General features: G+C 43.1%; 1 protein-coding gene across 1 annotated transcript in view; it reads right to left on the bottom strand.

Moving 5' to 3' along the window:
• Positions 1 to 15,184, bottom strand: part of LOC126260716 (dendritic arbor reduction protein 1) — a 275,518-nt gene that overhangs the window by 205,023 nt on the left and 55,311 nt on the right. Inside the window, exon 4 of the mRNA XM_049958054.1 lies at positions 10,071 to 10,130. Within this exon, the coding sequence (XP_049814011.1) occupies positions 10,071 to 10,130 (60 nt within the window). The remainder of the gene's footprint in view (positions 1 to 10,070; positions 10,131 to 15,184) is intronic.

The following is a 15,184-nucleotide window of genomic DNA, read 5'->3' as shown; positions in this document are numbered from 1 at the left end:
TTTTTATAAAAAAAAAATGGCTCTGAGCACTATGGGACTCAACTGCTGAGGTCATTAATCCCCTACAACTTAGAACTAGTTAAACCTAACTAACCTAAGGACATCACAAACATCCATGCCCGAGGCAGGATTCGAACCAGCGACGTAGCGGTCTTGCGGTTCCAGACTGCAGCGCCTTTAACCGCACGGCCACTTCGGCCGGCGAACTTTTTATACCCTGTGTACGCTATACTACTGCCGTCTGTATATGTGCATATCGCTAGTCCCCGACTTTTGTCACCTTATTTTAGGCTCCTACGGCTGAGAATGATGATGATAATGTTTGATTTTCTGGGGCGCTCAAGTGCGCGACCATCAGCGCCCGTACAAAGTCCCAATTTTTATACAGTCCAATTTTTTCACAGTCCAATCTAGCGACTGTCAAGAATGAGGACAATGGAATGATGAGGACAACACAAACACCCAGTACTCGGGCAAAGAAAAATCCCAAACACGGCCGGGAATCGAACCCGGGACCCCGGGATCCAGATGCAGTAACGCTAGCCGCCAGACCACGAACTGCGAATCGCTGCAGCTGGTGATCGCATCTAGGGCGTAATTAACAGTTTTCGGCCGTCCTGTGTCGGAATGGTACGCAGTTAACCGAACTCTGCAAGACGGTTCCGTAAATCACGTCCCGAGAGGCAGACCACCACCACGACTTTTATTTCTCGATACTCACGCATGTGATGAGCTTACAGAGAAAGCTCACTGTCCTGTGGGAGCGTTTTTCGTATTGCCCTGAAAATTACAGCTCGTCAGCGTTTCACACGATAAACTGGACGCGACCGGCCTCCCTCGCAGCTCTCGGTTGAAAGACGTGGCGCGGTTTCGCCCCGTGGCGCTGTGTTATTAGCACGGGTAATTCCCGGGGACCCGGCGAATCGCTCGACAGCCGCTACAGACAGATGCGCTAAACGTAAGCAGCGGCAGGCGCTCGATCCGCTCGCCCCGGACAGGAGGGACTCCGCCCCGGCGGTAACACTTAGGGCTAATTACGTTGTCCGGTGAGTTACGGCCGGCCGGCGAGATAAGGCCGGGGCGTGTCAGATCGTGATATACTGTCAGCCCCGACCGCTCTCTGGCGTTCCGTTCCGCCGCGGAATTAGTCGTCGCCGCGAGCGGCGCGGACGATCCGGACGGGCGCGGTGGCCGCTGGGAGGGGCGGCTAATGTGATAATGGGCGGCGCAGCTAATTACAGGAGGCGCTGCGAGCCGGCTGTGGGCGGCGGCAGGGCGCTACTGGCTGCCGTTGCCTCCCCGCGCTCGCATTACCACCACCTGCTGCTGTGCGGGGTCGCCGCCGACCGTACAAAACACAAACACACGGTAGCTGTACGAGCGGCGAGGAGGTGGTAACCTTGAACGGATACCTGGATCCAAACCTTGGGTGGTCACCCCCCCCCCCCACCCTCTCTCTCTCCATCCACCACAGCTGTCGAAGTTCACAAGAAAATCGAGGCAGTTCGACATTCATGGTGGTAAATGTACGGAGAAATTGTGGGTTACCAAAGTTCCTGCGAGTCAGAAGTCTAAGAAGAAACTGATTGTATGAAACATGTCCTTCTTTCACGCCAGCCAGAGAGTTCGATAGTTGCAGAACATCCATTGGAGATTGAACATACAGTCGTACTTAACAACTCTATCGTCATGAAGGCTAACCGTTTATGGGTTACAGTGTTTAAAAGCACTATACAGAGGGAGGGAGGTACATCATTTAGCCATTAACAATTACTCAGGCCGTCACTCACGAGATGTGGTCTCTCAGACCGCGAGAAAATTTTCCAGCTCGCTGTCCAAGGTAAGGTCAAGGGTAGCACTTCTGTGTTCCCTCAGCCCTCCTTGAGTCACCAGCTCTATAATGTTTTGCTGTCGGTTGCATTATACCTTCTTTGTTAATTGTTGGCACGTGGTACAAAAACGTTTTGGGATCTCCCAGACCGCTTCCTTTGAGCTAAGTAACTGTTGTACAAATTTTTGTTCGCAGGCAATTGTCAGTTTTGACGATACTAAATTTGATAAAAGTGTTAGTGGGTGGATGAAGAGAGATTTCAGTGATATACGTGTAGATCAAGATAGAGACGAAAAAGATGATAATTTTCAACTGCCAGTGATCACAGTTCTGCTAGCGAACAACACGACCATTAGCATTACTTTCTGACGACAGTGAGGGGACCTTTATTTTTCTCCAATAAACTACTTGCAATGTTAGAAGTGTTAATTAAAATCAAATGTGTTGAGAGTGGTGATACATAAAGGGGCAGGTTCAGGCACTGAATATCAGTTTTGCAGACATTTTTAGTACCTAATTAGTGCACATTTTTGTGCAAGTTTAAACAGTGCAATTTAGTTTTATCTGAACATTTAGGGGGGGGGGGATGTTTAAGGGGGACTAAACAGCTAAGGTCATCAGTCCCTCTGAACATTTACTTCGTACGATGTCACACTCTTTTAGAATGTAATGTTCGGTTCTCCAACCGTTCGTTTGTGTCTACTGTTAAATAAAAGGATTAAAAAACACAAAAATGTGTGCTTTTGTGTGACAGAAAGTAAAATACTGAACGCATTATTTAGTGCAGTAAAAGCAACAAGGAGGATCTGCACAACACTTAAATAATTGTAAAAATAATTGTTGTGCAAATTAAATCCAAAATGATTTGCGTCTTAAATTTCGAGTTAAAGATAGGGGTCCCAGAGACCACACCTCGCAGTTAACGTTAAAGAAAAGTCAGTTAGTGTATTAAGGGTTAGTCTTCAACAATTACACTACCCTTCAATAATCAAAACATATAAATGAAAATATTAATTTCAAATAATTACACAACGTTTCTTCCATACTAGCAAAAAGACTTATTAACATCTAAACAAATAAATGTTTAAATGTGTGTGAAATCTCATAGGACTTAACTGCTAAGGTCATCAGTCCCTAAGCTTACACACTACTTAACCTAAATTGTCCTAAGGACAAACACACACACCCATGCCCGAGGGAGGACTCGAACCTCCGCCGGGACCAGCCGCATAGTCCATGACTGCACCGCCTTAGACCGCTCGGCTAATCCCGCCTAACATCTAAACAAAGAAGTAATAATTACCTTTTCTTTGCAACAACCAGGATTGTACAATGACTACACTTTCAGATACATACAATGTTTTAATTAACGACTAAAATTACGGTTAAAACTTCTCTATGGGTCTTTGACGAGATTTTAGAATTGGTAACTACAATAAATCTCATCGAACATCTAAGAATTGCCTACTCCGAATATAACAAGAACGGGTGAATATATAGAAGTGCAATTTTTGCTAAGTTATGACGATGAGGCGAATTTTTTGCCATATGCAGTTCATTTTTAATGTTAACAGCGGCCTAGTTGCCACACCGAAATTTTTTAAGGAGCTGTGTGGCTTTTTGGAAAAAAGATTCCAAGACGACTTCTATGACATTTATTATTATAACTCGCATGTCTACTGCTCGACATGTTCATCTCAAGGACTGATAGATGCTATAAAGCGATTTCTGACAGTCAACATTGCACAGTGAGTTTCATCTGTACTTGAGGTAGCACTGGTATGTGTTTACGGCATAACAGGTATTTTTCAGTTGTCCGTGTTTCCCTGTAGTATTTTAGATTCCGTTTACTCCCCCACATAAAATTTCGGAGCTGTTACGCCAGGTGAGTGTGCTACCGTTTTAAAGTTTACCAAACGCGCGACCCAAATGTTCTATTTCGAGGACGTACTGAGAACTAATGACACCGAAGTTTAATGTGACAACAATGAAATCATTTTTTATGTCAAAACTCTTAAAGATTTTTAAATAAAAACATTATTAACATTTTACAACTTTATTTTTCCTACCTACGTATTTACTTCTCAACAGCCATCGTGGCGACGAACACAGTTCTCCTATAGAGATACCAATTTATTAATACCGTCCTCCACAAAGTCTGACTTCATTGACGGAGCCACAACCTCATCATTGCTTGCACCGTTTCATGAAAAAGTCAAGTTCGCAAAGGTCTTTAAGTTTTGGGAACAGATTAAAGTCGGATGGGGGCCAAGTCGGGAACGTATGGAGGATGGTCGATGACAATGAACCCAAGGCGATTGTTGCTGATGTCGCAGCGCTTGTGTGTGGTCTATAATTGTCATGCTGAAGCAGAGGGTGTCCTATGTGTGGGCGAATTCTTAGAATTCGAAATTCGATTGCAACACGCTGTTACTCAGGCGCCGACATACAGGGTGTTTCAAAAATGACCGGTATATTTGAAACGGCAATAAAAACTAAACGAGCAGCGATAGAAATACACCGTTTGTTGCAATATGCTTGGGGCAACAGTACATTTTCAGGCGGACAAACTTTCGAAATTACTGTAGTTACAATTTTCAACAACAGATGGCGCTGCAAGTGATGTGAAAGATATAGAAGACAACGCAGTCTGTGGGTGCGCCATTCTGTACGTCGTCTTTCTGCTGTAAGCGTGTGCTGTTCACAACGTGCAAGTGTGCTGTAGACAACATGGTTTATTCCTTAGAACAGAGGATTTTTCTGGTGTTGGAATTCCACCGCCTAGAACACAGTGTTGTTGCAACAAGACGAAGTTTTCAACGGAGGTTTAATGTAACCAAAGGACCGAAAAGCGATACAATAAAGGATCTGTTTGAAAAATTTCAACGGACTGGGAACGTGACGGATGAACGTGCTGGAAAGGTAGGGCGACCGCGTTCGGCAACCACAGAGGGCAACGCGCAGCTAGTGCAGTAGGTGATCCAACAGCGGCCTCGGGTTTCCGTTCGCCGTGTTGCAGCTGCGGTCCAAATGACGCCAACGTCCACGTATCGTCTCACGCGCCAGAGTTTACACCTCTATCCATACAAAATTCAAACGCGGCAACCCCTCAGCGCCGCTACCATTGCTGCACGAGAGACATTCGCTAACGATATAGTGTACAGGATTGATGACGGCGATATGCATGTGGGCAGCATTTGGTTTACTGACGAAGCTTATTTTTACCTGGACGGCTTCGTCAATAAACAGAACTGGCGCATATGGGGAACCGAAAAGCCCCATGTTGCAGTCCCATCGTCCCTGCATCCTGAAAAAGTACTGGTCTGGGCCGCCATTTCTTCCAAAGGAATCATTGGCCCATGTTTCAGATCCGAAACGATTACTGCATCACGCTATCTGGACATTCTTCGTGAATTTGTGGCGGTACAAACTGCCTTAGACGACACTGCGAACACCTCGTGGTTTATGCAAGATGGTGCCCGGCCACATCGCACGGCCGACGTCTTTAATTTCCTGAATGAATATTTCGATGACCGTGTGATTGCTTTGGGCTATCCGAAACATACAGGAGGCGGCGTGGATTGGCCTCCCTATTCGCCAGACATGAACCCCTGTGACTTCTTTCTGTGGGGACACTTTAAAGACCAGGTGTACCGCCAGAATCCAGAAACAATTGAACAGCTGAAGCAGTACATCTCATCATGTGAAGCCATTCCGCCAGACACGTTGTCAAAGGTTTCGGGTAATTTCATAGGCCGCAAATATGTACACATAAAGAATGAAGCCGTAGAATGCTAATGAGGTTTGTTTCATTCAAATAACTTTAAGTGTATTTACACAAAAAATTCAGATGCATTACTTTACAGCACCTGCTTGTAATAGCGTCCGTAAGTCCATAATTAACTGCATGGAATGGGCGGCACAAAATGCCACGTCTGTGTCATATGGACAGCCTTATGTCCAGTGTGATGTCTTCCAACGATCGTGGTAGCGCATGTAGAGATTTGCGGCAATTTAGAGTATTTATTTCGTGATACAGTGTATTGATTTTCCTCTTGTGTTTTGATTCGAGATTGACACTCTGACAAAACGCATAATTTTTGTGGGTAGTGGGTGGGCTTTCATAAGTATCACAAAGTTAGCAGTCTGGATGGCACTTTATCCACTAAAATCATGCATTTTTTCAGGGTGTCATTATTGGATCAAAACACAAGAGCAAAATCAATATATTGTGTCACGAAATAAGTACCACTTAAGCGTACAATTTATGCGTAATACACAGTAGGTTTTAAGTATCTTCGAGAGAATATATGATTTAGAGTAGAAATACGCCGATGGTTGCACATAAAAAGGGCTATTCATCGTACTCGTGCCTACAGTACAAAGAAATCTGAATACTAAACCTGATGTTATCTCTGCTCTAAACTTTCACGTAACGTAGCTAGCCTCTAAAGATTTACATACTAAATTAGTAAAGAACCCATAATATGTTCTTTTCTGCGAGTGCAACTGTTTACATAGCTTAACATATTTTTGTTTATTATTTCCGATCAAAACTCTCACAATAAAGTTCAGTTTTGGTTGCAATAAAACCTGTGTCTAAGTGGGCAGTTGACAAAATGTCTTTCCTTGACGAACAACCACAGTTAGGCGTACTTGCAATGGTAATGCTAATCAATGCCATGTTGATATTTGTGAGTGAACACAGTTATGACATTATCTTCAGTATAACTTACATTTAATCGGATGTCCTCTGATATTCGGGCGTTATGAACAGAAATCTACTACTTCTAAGAATTGTAAGATTCTTGCCTCAATTTGTGCGGTATTGTTTATTTACTTGCCTCGCAAGTCATAATTTGTAGTTTCACAGCCCTCCAAACGTAGCGTTAGTACTGCACATTCTTTTTGTAAGGAATTTACTTCAGTTTCAAAACTGCTAAATATGTTTATTTCGACGACAATTTTCAACTTAATAACAAATAGCCAAGGTGCACTAAGAGTCTGCTTGTACAGCTTAATTTCAAAGTTTACTGAAGAGAGACAAATTTCATAATTTCTCTTGGACGAGAGAAATTAAAACCAAAATGTGTGACCGTCGCAATTAGTAGTCTCCAATCGAACAAAAGACGGAAACGAAGCATGTATTCCTTTCCGCAATAAACGCCGAACCCAATTACTTCTATTTCCATCTCCGTAAACACATTCAGCGGACTATGTAATCAACGAAACGTTTCCACAGAGTTCATTAAAGTGTGACAAGATGCTATTCGTGGCTATATTTTCCAGCGATCGGAGGAAACAATGAGGCGCCCACTATCCATTTCTACGATGTTGATACTGAGGATTCTAGCAGCAAGCGTAAATATAAAGCCATTAGCTCGCTCTGCTGATCCAGTGGAGAGAGGGAGGCAGGGAAAGGAATTACGGTAGCAGACACGGGGAAGCGGCGCAGGCACATGACGGAAGTACAGTGGTTCAGCCCCTGGCGGGCAGACTACCTGCTAAACATACAGCCAGTCACTGGCGACTTGGATGCTGCGATTACTGTGCTCAAGACAAGAACAACCAAGCGTTTATTGTGAGTGCGAACGACCGTACTGCAATCAATTCATATAGTTACAAGTTACGTCAGAAATTCGGAAATGTAATAGTAAAATTTTTATCCTCTGGATGTCGGACATGCAGAGACGTAAATTACATTTTTTCTGCAGATGTTCGGTTGTATACCTTTTGTTTTCGGTGTGGGCCAAGATACTGAGGACACGATACCAAAAACGGCTTGATACAGCGTATTTCAGGATATACGTTTGTTACATAGCAATGCGCAGCAAGAGAAAGGAGTCCCTAGCTCGCTTCCGCGTCCATAATTCATATGTGTACCTTTTCGGTTCTCATGCGTATTAGTTATGCAAGGAAATGAGATGGCAAAGCCACGCCTTAATATCGTATGCTATATATTTTTCTGTTTTCCGTATAATTGTGAAATTTTGTAGTGCTACGTAAAGATAAGTAACTGATTACTTAATACACTATAATTGGTAACCATAGCGAACCGTGGCTTGTGCCCATTCTCTGGCCTGACGACAAGGTTCTTTTCCGGCATGGAATATATTAGTTCTTAAATCTGTGATGGCAAGGAAAGAACAATGTGACATTAGTGGTAGACTACTAGGAGGAATGGTAAATAATTTTTGAGGTAGTGGTATAGACTAGCTAAAATAAAACTTCCCATATAGCGCGTTCAATATTCATTAGTTACATAGATATAGGTAGTTGCAAAAATAAGTTTTCATTTCACAGTTTGGTACTCCTGTTTCTATTAGTTTACTTACCACCTGGCAGCTTTGTTCTGAAGTTCAAGTTGTAAAGATATGCTTAAGTTTATAAACTGAGTTTCTTAACTCTCAGTGTAATTTATTGGCCAGTTCTACTGTATCTCTCCATGTGTTGCGTATGCTAGTAAGGTGTTGCAAAGAAAATGCTGCTGCGGCATGTAGAGAATAGGGTAGACGATTTCCCAAAGAGTGTTTAATCGTGTTTTCACTAATTTATGTGAAACTGGTGCAGTGCCCAGCCGTCACGTTTCAGCTGAATGTGCGAATGAACTGAGCAAGACTATAGCAGAGGACATTCATTTTGTAGATCGTAGCCCAGCAACACACACACATTCAATTTCTAGACATAGCTCTATTCCACGTACAAGAATATGATGGACATTAGTACATAAGGCGTCTATCCTTGTCATTTACAGCGTATTCAGCACTTTCGAGAAGGAGATGAAGGTGGACTGGAATATGTGGTGCGGTATGACAGACGGAGAGATCTAAGCAAAGTTTTCAAAACACTATGGAATTAATTTAAAGAATTCTAAGGTGTAGACATAATTTAAGAGGCCCAACACTGTCTTTCACTGTAAATGAGGATGAAAGTGGATGCCGTAAACCTCCCTTCTTACCAACTGAGGTAACAGTTTCTTTGCTCAAAAGCCAGTCTGACATTTGTTTCTTGAAAATTAACTAATCGTACGTGAAGTTGTAATGGGTAAAACATGAGGATTGGCGTCGCTTTTCTTAAAAATACTGAAGCTTTAGTTTCATGCATCGAATAGCAACTCGTCAACCTATTCCGTGGTATGTGTAACCAGCGTGGTGACACTCGCCCCGAAGGTACTTGTTGGATACTTTTTGATGTAAGAAATGTTCTTCGCCAGAATTAAGCTTTCTAATGGGCAGCAAGCAGTGGTTTCAATATCCCGATGGCGAAAATGTAAGCCAGTGTCTTGCGCTTGTGTGAGATTCTATAGTAATGCTCGTTAGGCCAGGAATCATACCAAGTTGAAACCATAGGAAGAGGTAGACGCCATTTTAGAAAGGCTGTTGAATCCGCCGTAGATTCAGTTAGCGAGGACGATAAGAAATACTGAACAATCCGTAGCGGGAGATATTGTAGGAAAAACTTTATGACTCATGGAAAGGTTTACTTTTAATACTGCTTAGGCTCCTTTTGGGCTTCCATTCGTCTTCAGTAGTCTCAATACGTATCTACATGTAAGTACACATGCAGAATGCAACAGGTATAAGTGCAGATATTTTACTGGTACCTTAATATCTGCACAAATCAGTGTGTTGGTTGTTGTTTGCTCTGCCTCTAACAGTCCTCCTACAGGCACTTCACATAATTTACTACCTCAAGTTTTCTGCATGGCCGTAACTGCACCTCTAAGTGGACTACACCTGTCAGTTTAGACTGACCATTTTGGATCAATGCATCCACACTGTAACATCTGACCTGCTGCTCAAGGGAAAATAAGTATCAAGTTCTTGCTTTCGTCACACGTACCTGAAGGTACTAAACAATCTGAAAACATACTACCCCTAATAGCTACAATCATTAGTCTGCAAATGACGTGGATACTGATGGAATGTTGTTCAGTACACCTTCCTCCGACAACAGTAGAAATATCAGCGCTTACATCTATCCTGTATATTCCAAACTCACGTTACGACGTGTGTATTAGAAGTTAGTCAATGGAATTTTTGGTTTCCGCAATGTCTTTCATGATGCAATTAGTAACCCCCCTTATAATATACCATTTTACACAAGCATATGTACTTGATATCTGCGCAATACCGACCTGTCTTTCATTTATGGTGAGAGAGGACAAATTTCATCGGAGGGTAACAACGATTGTTCTCTGTCGCGACCGCTGTGAAAAGTACTCAAAACTGTTACTAACCTGTGTGTATCCGCTGGTGCGCCTTGAGGTGGGAGCTCTTCGTGTAGACCTTGGTGCAACCTGCAAAGGGGAACAAAGAACACACGTGTAAATTTCTATGGATCATTTATAACAAACATCCGCCATGAAAATTATCGCCAAGTGCACTGCACACGTTCTTATTCGACTAGGACTGGTTTGTATACAACATAAACTGAGGGCTCTACAGAAGTCATTCTCAAATCTGTAAGAAACTCAGTATTGTGCACAAAGAAGACTAATATTAGGTTAATTTGTTATGAAAGTCTTTGCAAAACATGTCGTTTATGTACCAGATGTAGGAACAACACAATTCAATGTCACATAGTCACTGATGACAGTCACTTCAACTTTCAGTACCATGTGTCGTTTTTGTTCTATGATCTTATCGTCTAGCGACATATGTGGCAACAACACAAAAAACTTAAGTTAACTGTCCCCTAAGTTACTGTTGGCTCAGAACAAAAAGTTACCCAAATGTTCGAGAATTTTTGTTTAATGAACAACTCCCACTTCAAAGACGCAAATATTTAAATGCGTATCTTTTGTGTGCGTTATTAAGAAAGGATTATTATACGGCAAACAAGTTATTGAGATAAAGCATGCGTGATAAACACATGCTGATTACAGTATATTCCAATGGAAGCTGTCATTAGGAACGAGATCAGAAATATTTTATTTGTAACAGTTAGCTACACCTTCCAGCTATTTCTTTACGTAGTCGCCGTCCTGACTTAGACATTTGTCGGAACGATGTACCAGCTTCCCAATATCCTCATTACGGAAGACAGCCGCCAGTGCTTTCCGCCAATTCTCTACGCTGGCCTACAGCTCATTGTCTGTGCCATAATGTTGTCTTCATAGCCAGCGGTTCATGTGAGCAGAGGTTAAACTCAGAGGGAGACAATTACGGGCTGTATTGTGGGTAATCAAACATTTACAATTAAAAACGATGCAGGAGCATCTTCACTGCCCCTGCAGAATGCGGCTGAAAATTGTCTTGAAGAAGAAACCGCACGACAGTTATGTAATGTTGGCTGCATAGCTTCAGGCGAAATTTCTCACCAGGCCCTCGTACTTGGCGGAAGACACTATTTTCTAGACATCTTTACGCTCTCACTGTGAGCTTAGAAATGAGAAGAGCGACGTGGTGCTATCTAGGATCACACTAGAGACACTGCCCAACACATCTGTGCAAAGCTTTATCGGATTTTCATAGTCGTTTCCATTTCGCAACCGATCGGAACTTACTTTCTGGACAGCCCTCGCACATTCAATGCTGAAAGCGTAGCGCTTTCCATTTCGCCTCGTCCTGCTCCAGCCACATCCAGAGAGGACCTCGCTAAGTGTGCGGCCGTGGGCAGGCTGGCTGGCTGGCTGTGATTTGCATAGCGTACCGACTGCCATTAGACGAGAAATTATTTGCAGACGCTTGGTCGGGGCCGTAGCGTGCCTGCTGCGTGGCCTTAAGACACCAACCGCGAGAACGTCACCGCACCCTAACGCTGCTCTGCCGAAAAAGCACTCCGCTGCTGCCATCTGGGCGGCCCCAGCCCACGCCTTGCAGAGTCGAGCGGAAATTAATTCTGCGGTAACAGCTTAGTGTCTTCGTAGCTGTTGCTGGCACTCGTCCCACTGTATGCGTAATCTTCTCTCCTCTCTTCAGTATACATCAGAGATGTGTAAGGGCTCCCCAGCGAAACTTCTGCAGCATAATCGAAACAACATTGGCAACATATGCATCCACATGTTATAAAGGTTGTTTCGACTGCTGAATTTTCGTTCGAAACACCTTAAAAATCCCCCGTACAGTCCCAATCTTTCCCCTTGTAATTTCCATATTTTTTTCTAGTCCTGGAGAAAGACATTCGCGGCCTTTGATTTGCTTCAGGCAAAGAGATGCACTTATAGGTACAATCATTGTTCAGTAGGCAACCCCAGACATTTTTCCTCGAAGGCACTGGCCGCACTGGCTCAATGTGGGATAAATTTGTTAACCGTTACGGTTGTTATTGTTGAAACATTAAACAGTTTACTTACATTTTAGGCTTCCGTAACTGAATCGGTAGAGACGGAACCCTTATAGCATCACTTTGATGTGCGTGTGTCTGTCTGACTGTCTATCGGTCCGATTGTTGAAAACTCATTTTCGCAGGAGCGGGATTACGTATAAAGTTGAAATTTATGTCACATAGTAAAGTCTACAGCCACTTCAAGGTGTAGAAAATAAAACTTCTAAGTCAATGAATTACAGAGATACTGCAATTTATGTCACATATGTCGCAAACACACACATAAAAACCTCTAGGATACTTCCAATTGGCCTAGAATCATGAAATTTTCAGAATAAAATTTTCACTCAGCAGCGGAGTGTGCGCTGATACAGAACTTTCTGGCAGATTAAAACTGTGTGCCGGACCAAAATTCGAGACCTTTATCTTTCGCGGGCTAGTGCTCTATCTGAGCTACCCAAGCCCGAACCGTCCTTAGTTCTGCAAGGCTCGCAGGAGAGCTTCTGTGGAGTTTGGAAGGTAGGAGACGAGGTACTGGCAGAAGAAAAGCTGTGAGGACGGGTTGTTAGTTATGCTTGGGTAGCACAGACGCTAGAGCACTTGTCCGTGAAAGGCAAATGTCTCGAATTCGAGTCTCGGTCCGGCATACAGTTTTGATCTGCCAGAAAGATTCATCATGAAATTTGGTAAGAAGCTAGGTTTCACAATACAACTAAAGGAAAAAAATCTGAAATTTTTTAGCTTTTGATTACATCATACGAAAAGAATTTTTTGTGTAATTTGTTATCAAACTGTCTGTCTGTTCTTCCGCCTGTTAAGGCCTCTTTTTCTGAGGAGTGGGAGGACGTATAACGTTGACATTTATGCCAGGTACTAAAGCCTGCGGTCTGTTGGCGGTGTAATAAATATAATCTGCTAAGTCAATGCAATCAAAAGATACAGCCGTTTATGTGACACAGTTTGATATTCTGAAACTCACTCATCAAAACATATAGTGTACTTCCTGGAGGCCTAGAATCATAAAATTTGGCAAGAAGCAAGGTTTCACAGTACAACTAAAGGAAAAAGATCGGAAAGTTGCGAATTTATAATTACATCACCAGATTTTTTTTTTTTTTTTTTTTTTTTTTTTTGTTCTTGAAAGTTTTGGAATTCCCGGGAGCGATATCTTGCTAATATCGATATCGATAACAGGGAAAGATCGTCGAGATTCTCTATTCCCGGGTGGATGAGATGTCTGCTCGTATATACATAATTAATTTTTGTACAGAACCACCTGTCTCGCTTAGATTTCATACCCCCTTCCTGTCCATGCTACGGTAAAGTCACAAACGTACCTTCGGACTGATTTACATCCTCATCACACAGCGGATTGAACATCTTATTGGTTCGTCGATGTATTTGACTCCCTGCATAATTCGAAAATAGGGCAATTGCGACTCGTCGGATCATACAACACACGCTTACGTGCAGTTGCCGTCCACTTTCTGTATTGTTCTGTTTACTGCTCACGTGCAGCTGTCTTTGCTGCAGTGAACATTGGCCTTATGCTAAACACCTCACTCGAGTTGTCCACTGCATGCAGTTCCCTTCGCAGTTATTGCTTTAAGTTGGATGACTTGGATCTGCATTAACTGGCAATAGCAAATCCTGTCGGGTTTGTAATTGACAAGGCATGAAACTCATCCCCAGTTCCCAACGGTTAGGATTTTCTTACTATCAGCGCTCTGGCGCCATTTTTCATGGCTATGATTGGCAGGCCAATCCGTCCGCTTTGATACACTGATAAGCTGGTCATTGTAATTCACGGCATGAGTGCGGGCAATTCCAAACAGTAGAGCTACTTGCCTAACGTCATGTCTACACGTCGATCGACCTTACTGTGCTGAAGCCATATAATCGGCTGGCAGATACACACATCACGATAGCGATGGAGCGCCACACGATCGCTTAATAGGCCTTCATCCTCATGTACAATACCGAAAAGCGCCTAGTGTGTTCCCTAAACGTTGTGACTCGTATTTTGCACAGTGAGTTTATTTTGTAGTTACAAGTACTAGGCGCGTTTTTTAAGTAAGTACCGTTTCGAAATTTAAAAAAAAGACGTGCTAAGATATCTCAATAATTTTATTTTTGAATGAAAGTCTGTACCTCAATCTACTTTTTTACATAATTTCCGCCAATATTGAGGCACTTGTCACAAAGTTGTACAAGTTTTTGAATACCCTCCTTACAGAAGTCTGCCTCCTGACTTGTTGACCACTGCATCAGCACTGTTTTGACTTCGTCATCGTCTTGAAGACGCTGACCGCCCAGGTGTTTCTTCAAGTGCAGGAACTGATGGTAGTCACTGGACGCAAGATCGCGGCTGTAGGGAGTTTCCCATAGAAAAGATGTGATGAGATCTTTGGTGTGATCGCCACTTGCGGACGGGCATTGTCTTGCAGCAAAACGATGCCCTTGCTCAACTTCCATGGACTATTGCTTTGATTCTGGTGTGGCGTAGGCCACCCATGTTTCATCGCCAGTAACAGTTTGGCTTAAGAAATTATCACCGTCGTTGTGGTACCACTCAAGGAAAGTCAATGCACTGTCTAAGCGTTTGGTTGTGTGCACATCCGTCAACATTTTCGGTACCCAACGTGCGCACAATTTTCGGTAATTCAAGTGCTCGGTCACAAAGCCATACAAAACACTACGACAAACATTAGGAAAGTCATCGCGCAAGGAGGAAATCGTAAAGCCTGTGTTTTCTCTCACATTATTGTCCACTTTCTGCACCAAACTTTCATTAACGACCGAAGGACGCCAACTCCGTTGTTCATCATGCACATTTGTGCGGCCATCTTTAAATGCTCTCACCCACTTTCTTACCATTCCATCACTCATAATGTTTCCTTCGTAAACTACACAGATCTCATGATGAATATCGATCGCTTTTAGGCCTTTAGCACTAAGAAATCTTATAACAGCCCGTACTACATAGTCGACGGGACTCACCATTATCGGAGGCACCTTAAACACTCAGTAGACAACGTAAACAAGGAAGAATCAGACTGTAATGGCGTCAGTGCGTAGATCAAG

Source organism: Schistocerca nitens, chromosome 5, assembly GCF_023898315.1.
Source record: "Schistocerca nitens isolate TAMUIC-IGC-003100 chromosome 5, iqSchNite1.1, whole genome shotgun sequence".
Lineage (NCBI taxonomy): Eukaryota > Metazoa > Arthropoda > Insecta > Orthoptera > Acrididae > Schistocerca > Schistocerca nitens.
Note: the sequence above shows the minus strand (reverse complement) of the source record. Positions and strands in the feature narration are given on the sequence as shown.